At 70.2% G+C, this 15,631-nt stretch overlaps 3 protein-coding genes across 6 annotated transcripts; all 3 read left to right on the top strand.

The window, feature by feature from the left end:
* Positions 1-2,994: 2,994 nt before the first annotated feature.
* On the top strand, positions 2,995-5,373 carry LOC130266900 (dromaiocalcin-1-like). Its single transcript, XM_056516172.1, has 5 exons — positions 2,995-3,142; positions 3,575-3,669; positions 3,741-3,959; positions 4,395-4,500; positions 4,692-5,373. Exons 1-5 carry the CDS (start codon positions 3,076-3,078, stop codon positions 4,757-4,759), a joined length of 555 nt encoding a protein of 184 aa, XP_056372147.1. The 5' UTR covers positions 2,995-3,075; the 3' UTR covers positions 4,760-5,373.
* Positions 5,374-6,285: 912 nt separating this feature from the next.
* On the top strand, positions 6,286-9,439 carry CIMAP1B (ciliary microtubule associated protein 1B). Of its 3 annotated transcripts, none has more exons than XM_056515434.1 (5): positions 6,286-7,582; positions 7,694-7,795; positions 8,474-8,589; positions 8,912-9,049; positions 9,133-9,439. In XM_056515434.1, the coding sequence occupies exons 1-5, from the start codon at positions 6,349-6,351 to the stop codon at positions 9,205-9,207; spliced, it is 1,665 nt and encodes a 554-aa protein (XP_056371409.1). In that variant the 5' UTR covers positions 6,286-6,348; the 3' UTR covers positions 9,208-9,439. The 3 variants fall into 3 exon arrangements, with proteins under 3 accessions (XP_056371409.1, XP_056371393.1, XP_056371401.1); XM_056515426.1 differs by having other exon boundaries at positions 6,287-7,300; positions 7,379-7,582; positions 8,912-9,437; XM_056515418.1 differs by having other exon boundaries at positions 8,912-9,438.
* Positions 9,440-9,792: 353 nt separating this feature from the next.
* On the top strand, positions 9,793-15,484 carry TYMP (thymidine phosphorylase). Of its 2 annotated transcripts, XM_056481884.1 has the most exons (9): positions 9,797-10,140; positions 10,459-10,661; positions 10,737-10,835; positions 11,340-11,469; positions 11,553-11,671; positions 12,580-12,742; positions 13,355-13,585; positions 14,670-14,810; positions 15,308-15,484. In XM_056481884.1, the coding sequence occupies exons 1-9, from the start codon at positions 9,999-10,001 to the stop codon at positions 15,466-15,468; spliced, it is 1,389 nt and encodes a 462-aa protein (XP_056337859.1). In that variant the 5' UTR covers positions 9,797-9,998; the 3' UTR covers positions 15,469-15,484. The 2 variants fall into 2 exon arrangements, with proteins under 2 accessions (XP_056337858.1, XP_056337859.1); XM_056481883.1 differs by having other exon boundaries at positions 9,793-10,140; positions 10,459-10,835.
* The last annotated feature ends 147 nt before the right edge of the window (positions 15,485-15,631 follow it).

Genomic DNA, 15,631 nt, shown 5'->3' on the forward strand with positions numbered 1-15,631 from the left:
TCCGTGCCCGGTCCCGTGTCTGTGCCCATCCCGGTGCTCCGGACCCGCGCCCATCCCGGATCTGTGCCCGTTCCCGGATCTCTAACCATTCCCATCCCTGAGATCTGTGCCCATCCCGGATCTGTGCCCATTCCCGCTGGTCCGTGCCCATCCCGGATCTGTGCCCGTTCCCGATCCCGCTGACCCGTGCCCGGTCCTGTGCCTGTGCCCATCCCGGTGCTCCGGACCTGTGCCCATCCCCGGACCCGTGCCCATCCCGGATCAGTGCCCATTCCCACCCCGCTGATCCGTGCCCGTCCCGGAGATCCGAGCCCCCCCCGGTTCTCGGGACCCGCGCCCACCCCGGTGCCCGTGCCCCCCACGGTGCTCCGGACCCGCGCCCATCCCCGGATCTCTGACCATTCCCACCCCGCTGTTCCGTGCCCGTCCCCGGAATCCTGACCATTCCCATCCCTGAGATCTGTGCCCATCCCGGATTTGTGCCCGTCCCCGGATCTCTAACCATTCCCATCCCGCTGATCCGTGCCCGTCCCGGAGATCTGTGCCCATCCCGGTGCTCCGGACCCGCGCCCATCCCGGATCTGTGCCCGTGCCCATCCCGGTGATCCAGACCCCTGCCCATCCCCGGATCTGTGCCCGTTCCCGTTCCCGCTGCTCCGTGCCCGTCCCGGAGATCCGAGCCCGCCCCGGTGCCCGTGCCCACCCCCGGCCGGTGACGGGGGTGCTCAGCGGGGCACGGCGGCACGGGCGGGCCCTGCGCACAGTCCCTGAGCCGTGCCCGGCCCTGGGGGTCGCCGCGCCCCGGGTGGCACCGCGCTGGCACCGTCCCCTCCCCTCCCCTCAGCCACCCCGGCGCCGCCAGCGCGGAGCCACCGGCGGGCGAGGGGCCAGGGACCGGGAACGGGGACAGGGACCGGGAACGGGGACCGGGAACGGGAACGGGGACCAGGAACCAGGGACAGGGAACAGGTAAACGCGACGGGGACCGGGAACGGGGACAGGGACCGGGACGGGAACGGGAACGGGGACAGGGACCAGGGAACGGGGACAGGGACCGGGACGGGGGACCGGGGACAGGGACCGGGAACGGGAACGGGGACAGGGAACAGGGAACAGGGACCGGGAACAGGGACCGGGGACAGGGAACGGGAACGGGGACAGGGACCGGGGACTGGTACAGGGGAAACGGGGACAGGGACAGGGACACCCCCGGGAGAGGGGACAGGGATCGGGGTCACCCTCGGGAGAGGGACCAGAGGCCACCCGTCAGAGGGGACAGAGCGGGCACAGGGACAGGGGACATCTCCCGGAGAAGGGCCAGGCGGGTACAGGGACACAGATCCCCCCGGGAGAGGGGACAGGCCGGGAACAAGGACAGAGACCCCTCTGGGACCGGGCCCAGGCTGGGCACAGGGACAGAGGGACAGAGGGACAGAGGGACAGAGGGACAGAGGGACAGACACCCCGTCCCCGCGGGCATCCCCCCGCCTCGGGAGCGTCCCATGGGGTCACTGTCACCCCCCGGTACCGGGGCTGTGTCCTGCACCCCGACCCCACATCGAGGTGCCATCCATCACCCCGACCCCATATCCGTGTCCCTCGGTCCGTGTCCGTCTGTCTGTCCCTTGTTTTGTCCCTCGGTCCGTGTCCCTCGGTCCGTGTCGGCCGCTCCCCCTCCCTTATCAGACCCCAGATCAGGCCGCACCCCAACCCGGCACCCCCCGGCACCTTCACCCCCCTGTCCGCACTCAGGATGGTCCCTGTCCCCTCCCGTGTCCCCTCCCGTGTCCCCTCCCCCCCGTGTCCCCAACCTATGTCCCCTCCCGTGTCCCCCCGTGTCCCCTCCCGTGTCCTCCCGTGTCCCCCCGTGTCCCCTCCCGTGTCCCCTCCCGTGTCCCCCCGTATCCCCCCGTGTCCCCCCCGTGTCCCTTCCCGTGTCCCCCCGTGTCCTCCCCTGTGTCCCCCTCGTGTCCCCCCCGTGTCCCCCCGTGTCCCCCCGGTGTCCCCCCGTGTCCCCCCCGTGTCCCCTCCCGTGTCCCCCCCGTGTCCCCCCCGTGTCCCCCCGTGTCCCTTCCCGTGTCCCCCCGTGTCCCCTCCCATGTCCCCCCGTGTCCCCCCGTGTCCCCCCCGGTGTCCCCTCCCGTGTCCCCTCCCGTGTCCCCCCGTGTCCCCCCGTGTCCCCCCGTGTCCCGGGGGCTCTCACGGAGCTGTGTGCGGTGGGTGCCCCCCACCCCCGCATTTCGGGGACCCCCCGCTGCAGTCCCGGTGTCCCGGGGGTCCCTCCCGCCGGGGGTGGCGCGGGCGGTGCCGGCGTCGCTGTCGCTTTGATGCGCTGCCAGCTCCACGCGGCTCCACGAGTGGGTGCCCCCGGCCCGCCCCCCTCGGGGGCTATAAAGGGTTTGGGGTGCCCCAAAAACCGCTCAGCCGGGGCCGCTCGGGAGCTGCGAGGTGCCGGGGCTGGGGGGTCCTGGGGGGTCCTGGGGGCTGCCGGGGGGGCTGTGGTGAGGATTCTGGGGGGGTCCTGGGGGTGTTTGAGGATTCTGGGGGGGTCCTGAGGGTGTTGGAGGATTCTGGGGGTGTCCTGGGGGTGTTTGAGGATTCTGGGGGGGTCCTGGGGGGGGTCCTGGGGTTGCTGGAGAGGTCCTGGGGGCTCTGGGGAGGTTCTGGGGGTGCTGGGAGGTTCTGGGGGTGCTGTGGTGAGGATTCTGGGGGGGTTCTGGGGGTGCTGGGGGTCCTGGGGGATGCTGGGAGCTTCTGGGGGTGGGAGTTCTGGGGGTCCTGGGGGGTGCTGGGGGTCCTGGAGGTGCAGGGATGAGGGTACTGGGGGTTCTGGGGGAATCCTGGGGTATCCTGGGGGGATCCTGGGGATCCTGGGGGTTCTGCTGGGGAGGGGTCCTGGGGGTGTTGGGGGGTCCTGGGGGACCCTGGGGGTCCTTCGGGTGTCCTGCGGGGATCCTGGGGGTTCTGGGGGGGTCTGGGGTGAGGGAGCTGGGGCAGGGGTCGGTGCTGGGGCAGGGGAGAGTCCCCGGGGCCCCCCCCGCCCCCTGCAGCCCCCCCGTTGCAGGAAGGGTCAGGATGGGTCCCGCCGCCTTCCTGGGGCTCTGCCTGCTGGGGAGCCTGGTGCTGCCCCCCTCCCTGCCGGGTGAGCCCCCCGACTGCGCCCCGAGCCCCAAACTGCGCCCCGAGACCCCAAACTGCGCCTTGATCCCCCAAACTGCGCCCTGAGCCCCCAAACTGCGCCCCGAGCCCCCAGCTGCGCCCCGAGCACCCCAAACTGCGCCCCGAGATCTCAAACTGAGCCTTGATCCCCCAAACTGCGCCCAAAACCCCCAAACTGCGCCCCGAGACCCCAAACTGCGCCCCGAGATCCCAAACTGCACCTGAGACCCCCAAAGTCCGCCCAGAGACCCCCAAATTTCACACGGATCCCCCGCCCACACCCTGAGACCCCCAAAGCGCCCCCTGCGCCCGCCCCCATCCCTTTCCCCAACCTCAGCCCCCAAACAGGGGTGCCCCGACCCCCCAAAGCCGAGCGGGGCGCGGGGGTGCGGCGGTGACGGCGCCGTCCCCGCAGGGGCTGAGGCCACCCGGTGTCCCCGGGGCTGGCTGTCCTTCGAGGGACACTGCTACGGCTACTTCGGGCAGCAGCTGAGCTGGAGGAGGGCTGAGGTGGGTGCCGGGGGGCGCCGGGGGTCCCCCGAGCCCCCCGGGCCCCCCCCCGGACGTGTCGCTGTCCCCAGGCGTGGTGCCAGGCCACCCGCGGGGGACACCTGGCGTCGCTGCGCAGCCCCGAGGAGCACCGGGCGCTCGCCGCCTTCCTGGCCCGGCGGCCGCGGCGGGGAGAGGACGACGAGGAGGGCGACAAGGACAGGGACAGGGACAGGGACAGGGACAGGGACAGGGACAGGGACAGGGACAGGGAGAAGGACGAGAGCGTCTGGATCGGCCTGCACCGGCGGGTGCGTGTCTGCGCCTGTCTGCCACACCTTCTGTCCCTTCCCGGTGTCCCCTGGCTGTCCCTTCCTGCCGTGCGACCTGTCCCTGTCACCTGTCCTACCTGTCCTACCTGTCCCACCTGTCCCACCTGTCCTACCTGTCCCCTGTCCCACCTGTCCCATCCACCCCTGTGTCCCCCTGTCCTGTGTGTCCCACTTGTCCCCCTGTCCAACGTGTCCCACTCTCCTCCCTGTCCCTCTGTCCCCCTGTCCCATCCACCTCACCTGTCCCGTGTGTCCCCCCTGTCCCCCCTGTCCCAAGTGTCCCCCATGTGTCCCCCTTGTCCCCCCTTGTCCCCCCCGTGTCCCTGTCCCCCCTTGTCCCCCCCGTGTCCCTGTCCCCCCTTGTCCCCCCCCGTGTCCCCGTCCCCTCTCACGCGTGTCCCGCCCGTGTCACAGCGCCAGGGCTGGCTCTGGGCTGACGGTTCCCCGCGGCACTACTGGGCGTGGGAGGGGGACGATGGCCCCAAGGGACATCCCTGCATCGCCCTGGAGGACTCGGCAGGTGAGGGGGGCGGGGGACAGCGGCCTGGGGACAGCGGCCTGGGGACAATGGCCTGGGGACAGCACCGTGCCACGCCGGAGGGATCGGCTGGCGAGGGGACACAAGGGTTGGGGGGCCGGGGGGGCCGGGGGGCCTCGGGGCTGTCACCTCCCCGCGTGTCCCCTGCCCAGCGCTGGCTCCTGTCCCCGCAGGGTTCATGGCCTGGGAGGGCGAGGCCTGTGGGGATCGCAAACCCTTCATCTGCAAATACCCGGCCTAGGGGGGCCCAGGGCTGCCCCCCGCCCCTGGGGCGTGACCCCACCCCGCAGCGACCCCAAACCCCATCCCAGACCCCAAACCCCATCCCCGCCCCCAAACCCCATCCCAGACCCCAAACCCCATCCCTGACCCCAAACCCCATCCCTGCCCCCAAACCCCATCCCAGACCCCAAACCCCATCCCTGCCCCCAACCCAGACCCCAAACCCCATCCCAGACCCCAAACCCCATCCCCGCCCCCAAACCCTACCCCAGACCCCAAACCCCATCCCAGACCCCAATCCCTGCTGTGCTGCCCCCCAAATCCCACCTGCTGCCACCCCAATTCCACCTCCTTCCCCCCAAACCCCCATCCCCGATCCCAAACCCTTCTCCCAGTCCTGCCCCCACTGTGTCGCCCCCCAAATCCCACATCCCTGCCCCCCATCCCAAACCCTGCCCCCCAAACCTCCTCCCCCAAACCCAGGGCCCCAAAACCCTGTCCTGCACCCCAACTCCCATCCCCCAACCCCTGAACCACCCGCAGCCCCCCTCCTACACCAGGACCCCCCAATAAAGTGATGGAAGCACCGGGACCCCCCCGTGTCCCTTTGCTGTGTCTGCGCCCCACGGGTGACACCCACAGGGGATGGGGACCCCCGGGCCCCCCACGGGGGGATGGAGGGGGGACACAGAGGTGTCCCCAGAGGGTGGGGTGACCCCAAGGGATGGGGTGATCCCAGGACAGAGGTGACCCCAAGAGAAGGGGTGACCCCAGGACAGAGGTGACCCCAAGGGATGGGGTGACCCCAAGGGATGGGGTGTCCCCAGGACAGAGGTGACCCCAAGGGATGGGGTGATCCCAGGACAGAGGTGACCCCAAGGGATGGGGTGACCCCAGGACAGAGGTGACCCCAAGAGAAGGGGTGACCCCAAGGGATGGGGTGTCCCAGGACAGAGGTGACCCCAAGAGAAGGGGTGACCCCAAGGGATGGGGTGATCCCAGGACAGAGGTGACCCCAAGGGATGGGGTGTCCCAGGACAGAGGTGACCCCAAGAGAAGGGGTGACCCCAAGGGATGGGGTGTCCCTGGGACAGAGGTGACCCCAAGAGAAGGGGTGACCCCAAGGGATGGGGTGTCCCCAGGACAGAGGTGACCCCAAGAGAAGGGGTGACCCCAGGACAGAGGTGACCCCAAGGGATGGGGTGACCCCAAGGGATGGGGTGTCCCCAGGACAGAGGTGACCCCAAGGGATGGGGTGATCCCAGGACAGAGGTGACCCCAAGAGAAGGGGTGACCCCAACAGGTGTCCCCACGGCAGCCCCTGGGGTCTCAGCCAGTTTCTGTGTCCCCGTGTCCCCCTGTCCTCCCACGACCCCTCTGTGACCCCCACGTCCCATATCACCCTGTCCCTGTGTGCCTGCTGTCCCCATGTCCCCCCAGATGTCCCCATGTCCCCCCAAATGTCCCCATGTCCCCATATGTCGTTCATATCCCCCAACTGTCCCCCACTGTCCCTGTGTCCCCGTGTCCCCTCGTGTCCCTCTGTCCCTGTGCTCCTGTGTCTCCGTGTCCCCCGTTTCCTCTCCACGGGGTTCTGGGGGGTCAGATATGGGGTGCCAGGGCTGTGTCCGTGGAGGGCTGGGGGTGCACCCATGGGGTGTCTTTTTGGGATGTATTTTTGGGGTGTATTTATGGGATGTATCCATGGGGTGTATCCATGGGATGCATCCATGGGGTGTATTTTGGGGTGTATTTATGGGATATATCCATGGGATGTATTTTTGGGGTATATTTATGGGATGTATCTATGGGGTGTATTTTTGGGGTGTCTCCATGGGGTGTATTTTCGGAGTGTATTTTGGGGTGCATTTCTGGGGTGTATTTATGGGATATATCCATGGGGTGTATTTTGGGGTTTATTTTTGGGGTCTATCCATGGGGTGTATTTTCGGAGTGTATTTTGGGGTGTATTTATGGGATCTATCCATGGGGTGTATTTTTGGGTTATATTTTTCGGGTGTATCTATGGGGTGTGTTTTTGTGCTGTATCCATGGGGTGTATTTTGGGGTGTATTTTCGGAGTGTATTTTGGGGTGTATTTATGGGATGTATCCATGGGGTGTATTTTGGGGTGCATTTCTGGGGTGTATCCACGCGGTTCCCGGCCTTGCTTCCCCGGCGCTGCCGCTGTTGTCACCCCGGGGCGGCGGTGACAAAACGCTGGAACCCCGCGGCCATTGTGACACCGCGGCCCCCGCGCCGCCGCCGCCGCCACCCGCGGCCCCGCGGCGGTGTCACTTGTCACCGCGGCGCCGCTGCCGCCACCAGCGCCACCACCGCCCGCCGGCGCCGCCGCTGCCACCCCGTCCGTCCCGGGCAGCCGAGCCCATCTCCCCGTCCCGAGGGCACCGGGGAGGGGCGAGCCGGAGGCGGCACCAGCAGAACCCCCCGATGTCAAAGGAAGGCTGGGTGGGCGCCTGGAGACCGCACCGGCCCCGGGTGCCCGTGGCGGGCCGGTTCCGCAGCCCCGGGCCCCAGTACGGGCTGCCCAGCGGCATCGGTGAGTCCGGCAGCGCGGGGCCCGCGGGGGACCGGAGCCGGCAGGACCAGGTCCCAGCGAGCCCCTGCCCGCCCCCAGGCTGCGAGCACCGCGACCCCTCCGCCCTCCGCGCTCCCGGCTACACCTTCGGGCTGCGGCTCAGGGGCCCCGAGCAGCCGCGCTCGCCCGGCCCGCAGTACCTGGTGCCCACCGGGGTCACCGCGCGGGGCCGGGACCGCGCCCCCGCCTTCACCATGAGCGGCCGGGCCCGCCAGCCCCGGGCCATGGACACACCTGGGCCAGGTGAGCGAGCGAGTGACTGAGTGAGTGAGTGAGTGTGAGCGAGGGGCGGCTGGCCCGGGCCCGAGCCCCCCGCCCAGCCCGAGCTCCGCTGACCCCGCCCGCCCCTCGCAGCCTATTACTCCCCCGAGCTGGCCGACAGGATGACCCTGCCCTCGGCCCCCGCCTGCACGGTGGCGTCCCGCGCCCGCCAGAACAAACCCCAGCAGACACCAGGTGAGGGGGGCGTGGTGGGACCCCCGCCAAGCCCGGGGTGGGACCTGTCATCTCCCTGGGGCTGGGCTGGGACCCCATTATCCCACTGGGCTGAGACCCCCTAAACTCTTCTGGGGCTGGGACCCCCTAAACTCTTCTGGGGCTGGGACCCACCTGGGCTGGGACCCCGATTATCCTACTTGGGCTGGGACCCCCTGAACTCTTCTGGGGCTGGGACCCCCATTATCCCACCTTGGTTGGCATCCCCATTATCCCACCTGGGCTGGGACCCCCATTATCCCACCTGGGCTGAGACCCCCTAAACTCTTCTGGGGCTGAGACCCCCTAAACTCTTCTGGGGCTGGGACCCCATTATCCCACCTGGGCTGGGACCCCCTAAACTCTTCTGGGGCTGGGACCCCCAACATCACACCTGGGCTGGGACCCCCCAAACTCTTCTGGGGCTGGGCTGGAATCCCCATCTCACCCCTCAGCCAGGACCCCCCATCACCCCTGGGCTGGGCTGGGCCCCCCCATCTCCTCCTCGGGCTGGGCTCCCCCATCCCCCTGGGCCAGACTGGGCCCCCCAACATCCCCCGGATGGGCTGACCCCCCCCCCCAGCACCCCGGGGCTGAGCCCTCCTCTCCACCCGCCCGAGGGTGAAGCCCCGGTGCCCCCTGAGCCGTGTGCCCCCCCAGGCCCTGGCAGCTACCAGCTGCCGCCCGTCATGGGCCCCAACCAGGTGATCAAGAAATCGGCCCCCCAGTGCACCATGACAGGGAGAGCGCCCAGCATGTTCGACGACAAGAGAATGGTGGGGACCGGGCCGGACGGGGACCGGGGGCAGGGGGTATCGGGGTCCCGGGGGGCTGGGGTACCGAGGGTGTGGGGTGTGAGGGGTTGGGGTGCCAAGGGTGTGGGGTGCAGGGGGGCCGGGGTTTGGGGTGCAGGGTGTGGGGGATTGGGGTGTCAAGGGTGTGCAGTGCCTGGAGTCCGGGGTTTGGGGTGCAGGGTGTGGGGGGTTGGGGTGCAGGGTGTGGGGTGCAGGGGGCCGGGGTTTGGGGTGCAGGGGCCGGTACCGAGGGCACGGGGTACCGGTGCCCAGGGAGCCGCGTCACCCGCCGCTGTCCCCGCAGACCCCAGGACCCAGCAGATACGGCACCGTGGACACCAACGTGTACATGGCGCGGGCCCCCCGCTGCACCATCGCGGGGCGGAGCCGCCCCCGCCCGATCCTGCACACCCCCGGCCCCTGCGACTACAGCCCCAAGCAGGCGAGCGAGGACGGGGACGGGGACAGGGCTCAGGACAGGGACCCACGGCCCCCCTCCTTCACACCGCCCCTGTCCCCCCGCAGGGCCAGAATAATGGACAGACGTTCGGCGTCCGGCACTCGGAAAACGTGATCCCCGTGATGGACTTGCGCCCGTAGGGGAAGCGGGGACGCGGGTGGCAAACACGAACTGAAGCAGCAGCACTCGCTCGCTCGCTCTCCTTCTGTCCCGCTGCGCCGCACGGGGGGCGCAGGGATCCCCTAAAACCGCCCCTCGCCCATCCCGGGGGAGATCCTGGCGAGGATACGGAGGGGGGACCCCACGGTGGGGTGGGACGTGAGGGATGTGCTACCGACCCTCTCCCTTGTCCAGCCCCATCCCATTATCCCATCCCATTATCCCATCCCATTATCCCATCCCATTATCCCATCATTATCCCATTATCCCATCCCACCCAGGACCTCGGGGACCTTTGGGGACACCGAACAGGGAGGGGACACGCGCCAGCACCGCGCCTTGGGGACTCCCCGCGCTCTGCGGGATCTGTGGGATGGGGACGGTCCCCGGCAGGGCAGAGCCCCCGGGCATCACCTGCGAGTGTCCACGGCGAATGAGGGACCCGGGGCGCCACCCCTCGTGTCACCCTCACCCCGTGCCACCCCTCGTGTCACCCTCACCCCGTGCCACCCCCGCCGCGGCCTCTCCCGTGCCCCGCTCGTTGCCCCGGGCTCAAAGTCCGCGGCCGGAGCCGCCTCGCCGCCCGCGGGCAGCGGGCACCGGGCACGGGGCCAGGCCGGGCACGGGCACGGGCAGGTCCCGGCAGCTCCGGGGGAGGCGCGGCCGTGCGGGAACCGGGCGCGGCCGGGCGGGCTCGGGCGCCGCCGGTGCCACTTCGGGGTGTCCCCGCTGCCACACCGCCGTGCCAGCTGTCCCCAAAGCGGGGTGCCAGATGTCCGGGACCGCGATGGACGCCCCGACCCCTCTCCCGAGCCTGATCCGCAAGAAGCGGGACGGGGAGCGCCTGGAGGACGCCGAGATCCGGAGCTTCGTGCGCGGAGTCACCGAGGGCACCGCGCAGCAGGGACAGATCGGTGCGGGAGGGAGGGGCGCGGGGACAGCCGGGGGCGGGGGGCAGGGAGGGGGACACGGCCGGGGGGACATGGGGACATAGGGCAGGGGGCGTCCCAGCAGTGCGAGGGAAACCCCGGGATGTGCCGGGGGCTCCTGGGCAGGGGACACGGCCGGGGGGACCCCAGGACGCGGCAGAGCGTCACGGCCAGCGGATGTGGCCGCGTGGGGGTCCTGGGGAGGGCACTGCAGCGTCCCCGCGTGTCCCCAGGAGCCACGCTGATGGGTCAGCTTGGGGACACGGGAGGGGGCCGGGAGGTGACACGCAGGTGTCACCGCAGGTGCCATGCTGATGGCCATCCGCCTGCGGGGCATGGACGCGGGGGAGACGCTGGCGCTGACCCAGGCCATGGCCAGCTCCGGCCGCACGCTGGCCTGGCCGCCCGCCTGGCACGGGCTGCTGGTGGACAAGCACTCGACCGGCGGCGTTGGGGACAAGGTCAGCCTGGCCCTGGCCCCCGCGCTGGCCGCCTGCGGCTGCAAGGTGAGCGGGACCCCGGGGTGCGGGCGGGGACTGGGGGGTCCCCGAGTGCCTGCGGCCACCTGTGCCCTCCCCCAGGTGCCCATGATCAGCGGGCGCGGGCTGGGCCACACCGGGGGCACCCTGGACAAGCTGGAGGCCATTCCCGGATTCCGCGTGTCCCAGAGCCCCGAGGAGGTGACCCCGGGGGGGTGCGGGACGGGGACACCCCGGGCACCCCACACCCTGCAGAACCGGGCTGGGTGGCGGTGACAACGGGGTGGTGAGGGTCTCACTGGGGTGTCCATGGGGTGTCCATGCGGCCCCAGGAGGGGGTGGGTGCCCCTGGGGTGCTGGTGGGGTACAGTGCCAATGGGTTGTGGCACTGTGGGGTGCCAAAAGGGCGCAGGAGAAGATGGGGGCGCCCGTGGGGTGCCCGTGGCTGTGTGGGTGTCCGTGGGGTGCCAGTGGCAGGGCGGCAACGGGATGTGGGGTGCCCGTGGGGTGCTGGTGGTGTCTGGAGGGGAGGGGTGGGTGCTGAGAGGGTGCCCGTGAGTTCTGGGTGTCACGGGGGTGCCACTGGGCTGTCACTGGGGTGTCACGGGGCTGTCACTGGGGTGTCACTGTGGTGTCTCGGCGGTGTCACTGGGGTTTCTCGGGGGTGTCACTGGGGTGTCACTGGGGTGCCCCCGGCGCCCGCAGATGCGGCACATCCTGGAGCGGGTGGGCTGCTGCATCGTGGGGCAGAGCGCGGAGCTGGCGCCCGCCGACCGCGTGCTCTACGGGCTGCGCGATGTCACGGCCACCGTGGACAGCCTGCCCCTCATCACCGGTACGGCCGCAGGGCACAGGGGGCGCGGGACAGGCGGGGAGAGGGGCGGGGGCGCAGGCGGTGACCCCCAGCCCCCGGCCCAGCCTCCATCCTCAGCAAGAAGGCGGCGGAGCAGCTCTCGGCGCTGGTGCTCGATGTGAAGTTCGGGGGCGCAGCTCTGTACCCCACGCAGGACAGCGCGCGGGAGCTGGCGCGGAGCCTGGTGACACCTCGGGACCCCCGGGCCGTTCCCGCTGTCCCTGTTCCTGTCCCTGTCCTCTCTCCCTGCCCGCTGTCCCGGGCCGTTCCCGCTGTCCCTGTCCTCGCTCCTGTCCCTGACCCTGCCCCCGCCTGTTCGTGTCCCCACCTGTCCCCACATGCCCTGTCCCTGCCTGCTCTCCCCCCTGCTGTCCCTGTCGCCACCCGCTGTCCCTCGTCTCTGTCTGTTCTCCTTCCCACTGTCCCTGCCTGTCCCTGCCTGTCCCCTACCCCTGTCCCCACATGTCCCCATCCCTGCCCTCTGCCCCCGCCCACTGTCCCTGTCTGTTCTCCTTCCCACTGTCCCTACCTGTCCCTGCTCCTATCCCTGTCCCCTCTTGTCCCCAATCCTTGTCCCCATGTGTCCCCATCCCTGCCCCCAAGTGGCACCATCCCTGCCCTGTCCCTGTCCCCAAGTGTCCCTATCCCTGCCCTGTCCCTGTCCATCCCTATCCCTGCCCCTCTCCCTGTCCCCAAGTGTCCCTATCCCTGTCCCTATCCCTGCTCCTCTCCCTGTCCTCAAGTGCCACCATCCCTGCCCTGTCTCTGTCCCCAAGTGTCCCCATCCCTGCCCTGTCCGTGTCCCTGCCCCTATCCCTGCCCTGTCCTTGTCCCCAAGTGTCCCCATCCCTGCCCCTATCCCTGTCCCTCTCCCTGTCCCCAAGTGTCACCATCCCTGCCCTGCCCTGTCCCTGCCCCATCCCTGCCCTGTCCGTGTCCCTGCCCCTATCCCTGTCCCTTCTCCCTGTCCCCAAGTGTCCCCATCCCTGCCCTGTCGCTGTCCCTGTCCCTGTCCCCAGGTGTCCCCATCCCTGCCCTGCGCTGTCCCTTCTCCCGCTCGCTGTCGCCCAGCCCGCTGCTGTCCCCGCGCAGGTGGAGGTGGGCACACAGCTGGGCATCCGCACCGCGGCCCTGCTGACCCGCATGGAGCAGCCGCTGGGCCGCGCCGTGGGCAACGCGCTGGAGGTGCTGGAGGCGCTCGAGTGCCTGGGGGGGCGCGGCCCCCGCGACCTGCGACAGCTGGTCACTGTCCTGGGTCAGTGCGGGGACACGGGGGGACACGGGGGGACACGGGGGGACACGGGGGACACGGGGGACACGGACAGGGGGTGGCACCCCGACCTGCGACAGCTGGTCACTGTCCTGGGTCAGTGCGGGGACACGGGGGGACACGGGGGACACGGGGGACACGGAGAGGGGGCAGCACCCCGACCTGCGACAGCTGGTCAGTGCGGGGACACGGTTTTGGGGTGCAGTGTGGTATGGAGCAGGGGGCTGTGGGCGGTGTTTGGGGGTTCCTATGGGGGTCCCAGCCCATGTCCCGGTTTTGGGGTGCAGGTGGGATGGAGCAGGGGGCTGTGGGCGGTGTTGGGGGTCCCATCCCGTGTCCCGGTTTTGGGGTGCAGGCGGAATGGAGCAGGGGGGCTGTGGGCGGTGTTTGGGGGTCACTGTGGGGGTCCCAGCCCGTGTCCCGGTTTTGGGGTGCAGGCGGAATGGAGCAGGGGGGCTGTGGGCGGTGTTTGGGGGTGAGGGGGGTCCCATCCCGTGTCCCGGTTTTGGGGCGCAGGCGGAATGGAGCAGGGGGGCTGTGGGCGGTGTTTGGGGGTCACTGTGGGGGTCCCAGCCCTGTCCCGGTTTTGGGGCGCAGGCGGGGTGCTGCTGTGGCAGTGCGGGATGGAGCAGGGGCCCGAGCAGGGCCGTGAGCGCCTGGCCCGGGCTCTGGACGATGGCTCAGCCCTGCGCAAGTTCGAGGCCATGCTGGGGGCTCAGGGGGTGCCCCCCGAAACCGCCCGGGACCTGTGCGCCGGGACCCCCGCCCAGCGCCGCCGGCTCCTGGGCGAGGCCAAGGTCTGCGAGGAGCTGCCCGCGCCGCAGGAAGGTCAGGGGGGACCCCACCCCAAACCCCCCACCCTCCCTTCACCCCGTATCCCTCCGGGGGGGCTGAGGTCCCCCCACTCTCTCTGTCCCCATCCATCACCCCCTCCTGCCCTTCCCACCCCTCACCCCTCCCGGGATGCTCAAGACCCCCCTGGATTATTCCCCTCGCCCTGGGAGTCCTCACCTGCACCCACTGCCCCTCATCCCCTGAGTCTGGGGGTCACCCTGCCCCACACCCCGCACCTCGGGGGTCCCTGATTCCCAACCCTGTGTTCTGGGGGTCCCCAAACCCCCTGCCCCACACTCTGCACCCCCTGCCCCACATCCCCGGGCTGTCCCCCTGTGTCCCTGACCCCTGGGGGAATCCCATATCCTGACTGCCCCCAGGCCGGGGGCTCTCCCCCGTGTCCCCATGTCCCTGACGCCCCCATATCGGGGATCCCCGCCATGTCCGTGCCCTGCCAAGATTTGGGGCTCCCCCCCAATGTCCCTGCCCCTCCCCACTTCCCCGTGTCCCCTTACTCCCCACATGACCCCCAGGCTGGGGTTACCCCCATGTCCTCGATCCCTTCCACGTCCCTGTACCCTCCATGTCCCTGTGCCCCCCATGTCCCTGTACCCACCATGTCCCTGTGCCCCCCATGTCCCTGTGCCCCCATGCCCCTGTGACCCCCTCCCATGTCCATGTCCCCCCACCACGTCCCTGTGCCCCGCCGTGTCCCTGTGCCCCCATGTCCCTCTCCTCCAATGTCCCTGTCCCCCCTCTATGTCCCTGTCCCCCCTCTATGTCCCTGTGTCCCTCCATGTCCCTGTCCCCTTCCATGTCCCTGTCCCCCCTCCCATGTCCCTGTCCCCCTCCATGTCCCTGTCCCCACCATGTCCCTCTCCCCACCCGTGCCCCTGTCCCCCCCCCGTGTCCCTCTCCCACTCCATGTCCCTGTCCCCCGTCCCTGTCCCCCCCCACCATGTCCCTGTCCCCGTGTCCCTGTTCCCCCCGCCATGTCCCTCTCCCCCACATGTCCCTGTCCCCGTCCCTGTCCCGCCCCGTGTCCCTCTCCCCCACATGTCCCCGTCCCTGTCCCCAGGCTGGGTGCAGCAGGTGCGGGCGCTGCCCCTGGCGCGGCTCCTGCACCGCCTGGGCGCGGGCCGGGCTCGGGCCGGGGACCCCGTGAACCTGCGTGTGGGGGCCGAGCTGCTGGTGAGCAGCGGGGAGCACCTGCGGGCAGGTGAGGGGACCCCCGGGACCCCCGGCTAACCCCGTGTGCCCCCCGGTCACCCAAACGAGCCCTGTTTGGGGGTGCACCCCGGTTGGGTGGGGGGATATGGGGGGATCAGAGCGCCCCAATGACCTCTGTGTCCCCCCCTCTCAGGTTACCCCCATTTAGGGGTGCACCTTGGTTAGGGGATTGGATATGGGGGGATCAGAGCCCCCCGATGTCCCCGTGTCCCCTCCTCAGGCCAGCCCTGTTTGGGGGTGCACCCCGGTTGGGTGGGGGATATTTGAGGGATCAGAGCCCCCCCGATCACCCCCCGTGTCCCCTCCTCAGGCCAGCCCTGTTTGGGGGTGCACCCCGGTTGGGTGGGGGATATGTGGGGATCAGAGCCCCCCGATCACACCCCGTGTCCCCCCTCAGGTTACCCCTATCTAGGGGTGCACCCCGTTTGGGGTGGGGGATATTTGAGGGATCAGAGCCCCCCGATCACCCCCCGTGTCCCCCCTCAGGCCAGCCCTGGCTGCGGCTGCACCATGAGGGGACCCTCAGCGCCGAGGGCCGGCGGGAGCTGCAGGACGCTCTGTGCCTCGGCCCGGAGCCCCCCCGGGACATCCCATCGCTCGTGGCCGAAACCATCCTGCCCTCGGGACCCCTCCGGGACTCACAATAAACCGCGAGGGTCGCGATATCGCGGCCGTGTCGCGATTCAGATCCTCCCCCGAGCCTGAGGGGCGCGGGGCGGGGCGGGGGCGCCACCTAGCGGCGGAAGCGGGGAGCGCGCGGGGAGGCCACGCCCCTCTGGTTGACCACGCCCATCCCGCTATGACCACGCC

Source organism: Oenanthe melanoleuca, chromosome 1A, assembly GCF_029582105.1.
Source record: "Oenanthe melanoleuca isolate GR-GAL-2019-014 chromosome 1A, OMel1.0, whole genome shotgun sequence".
Classification (NCBI taxonomy): Eukaryota; Metazoa; Chordata; class Aves; order Passeriformes; family Muscicapidae; genus Oenanthe; species Oenanthe melanoleuca.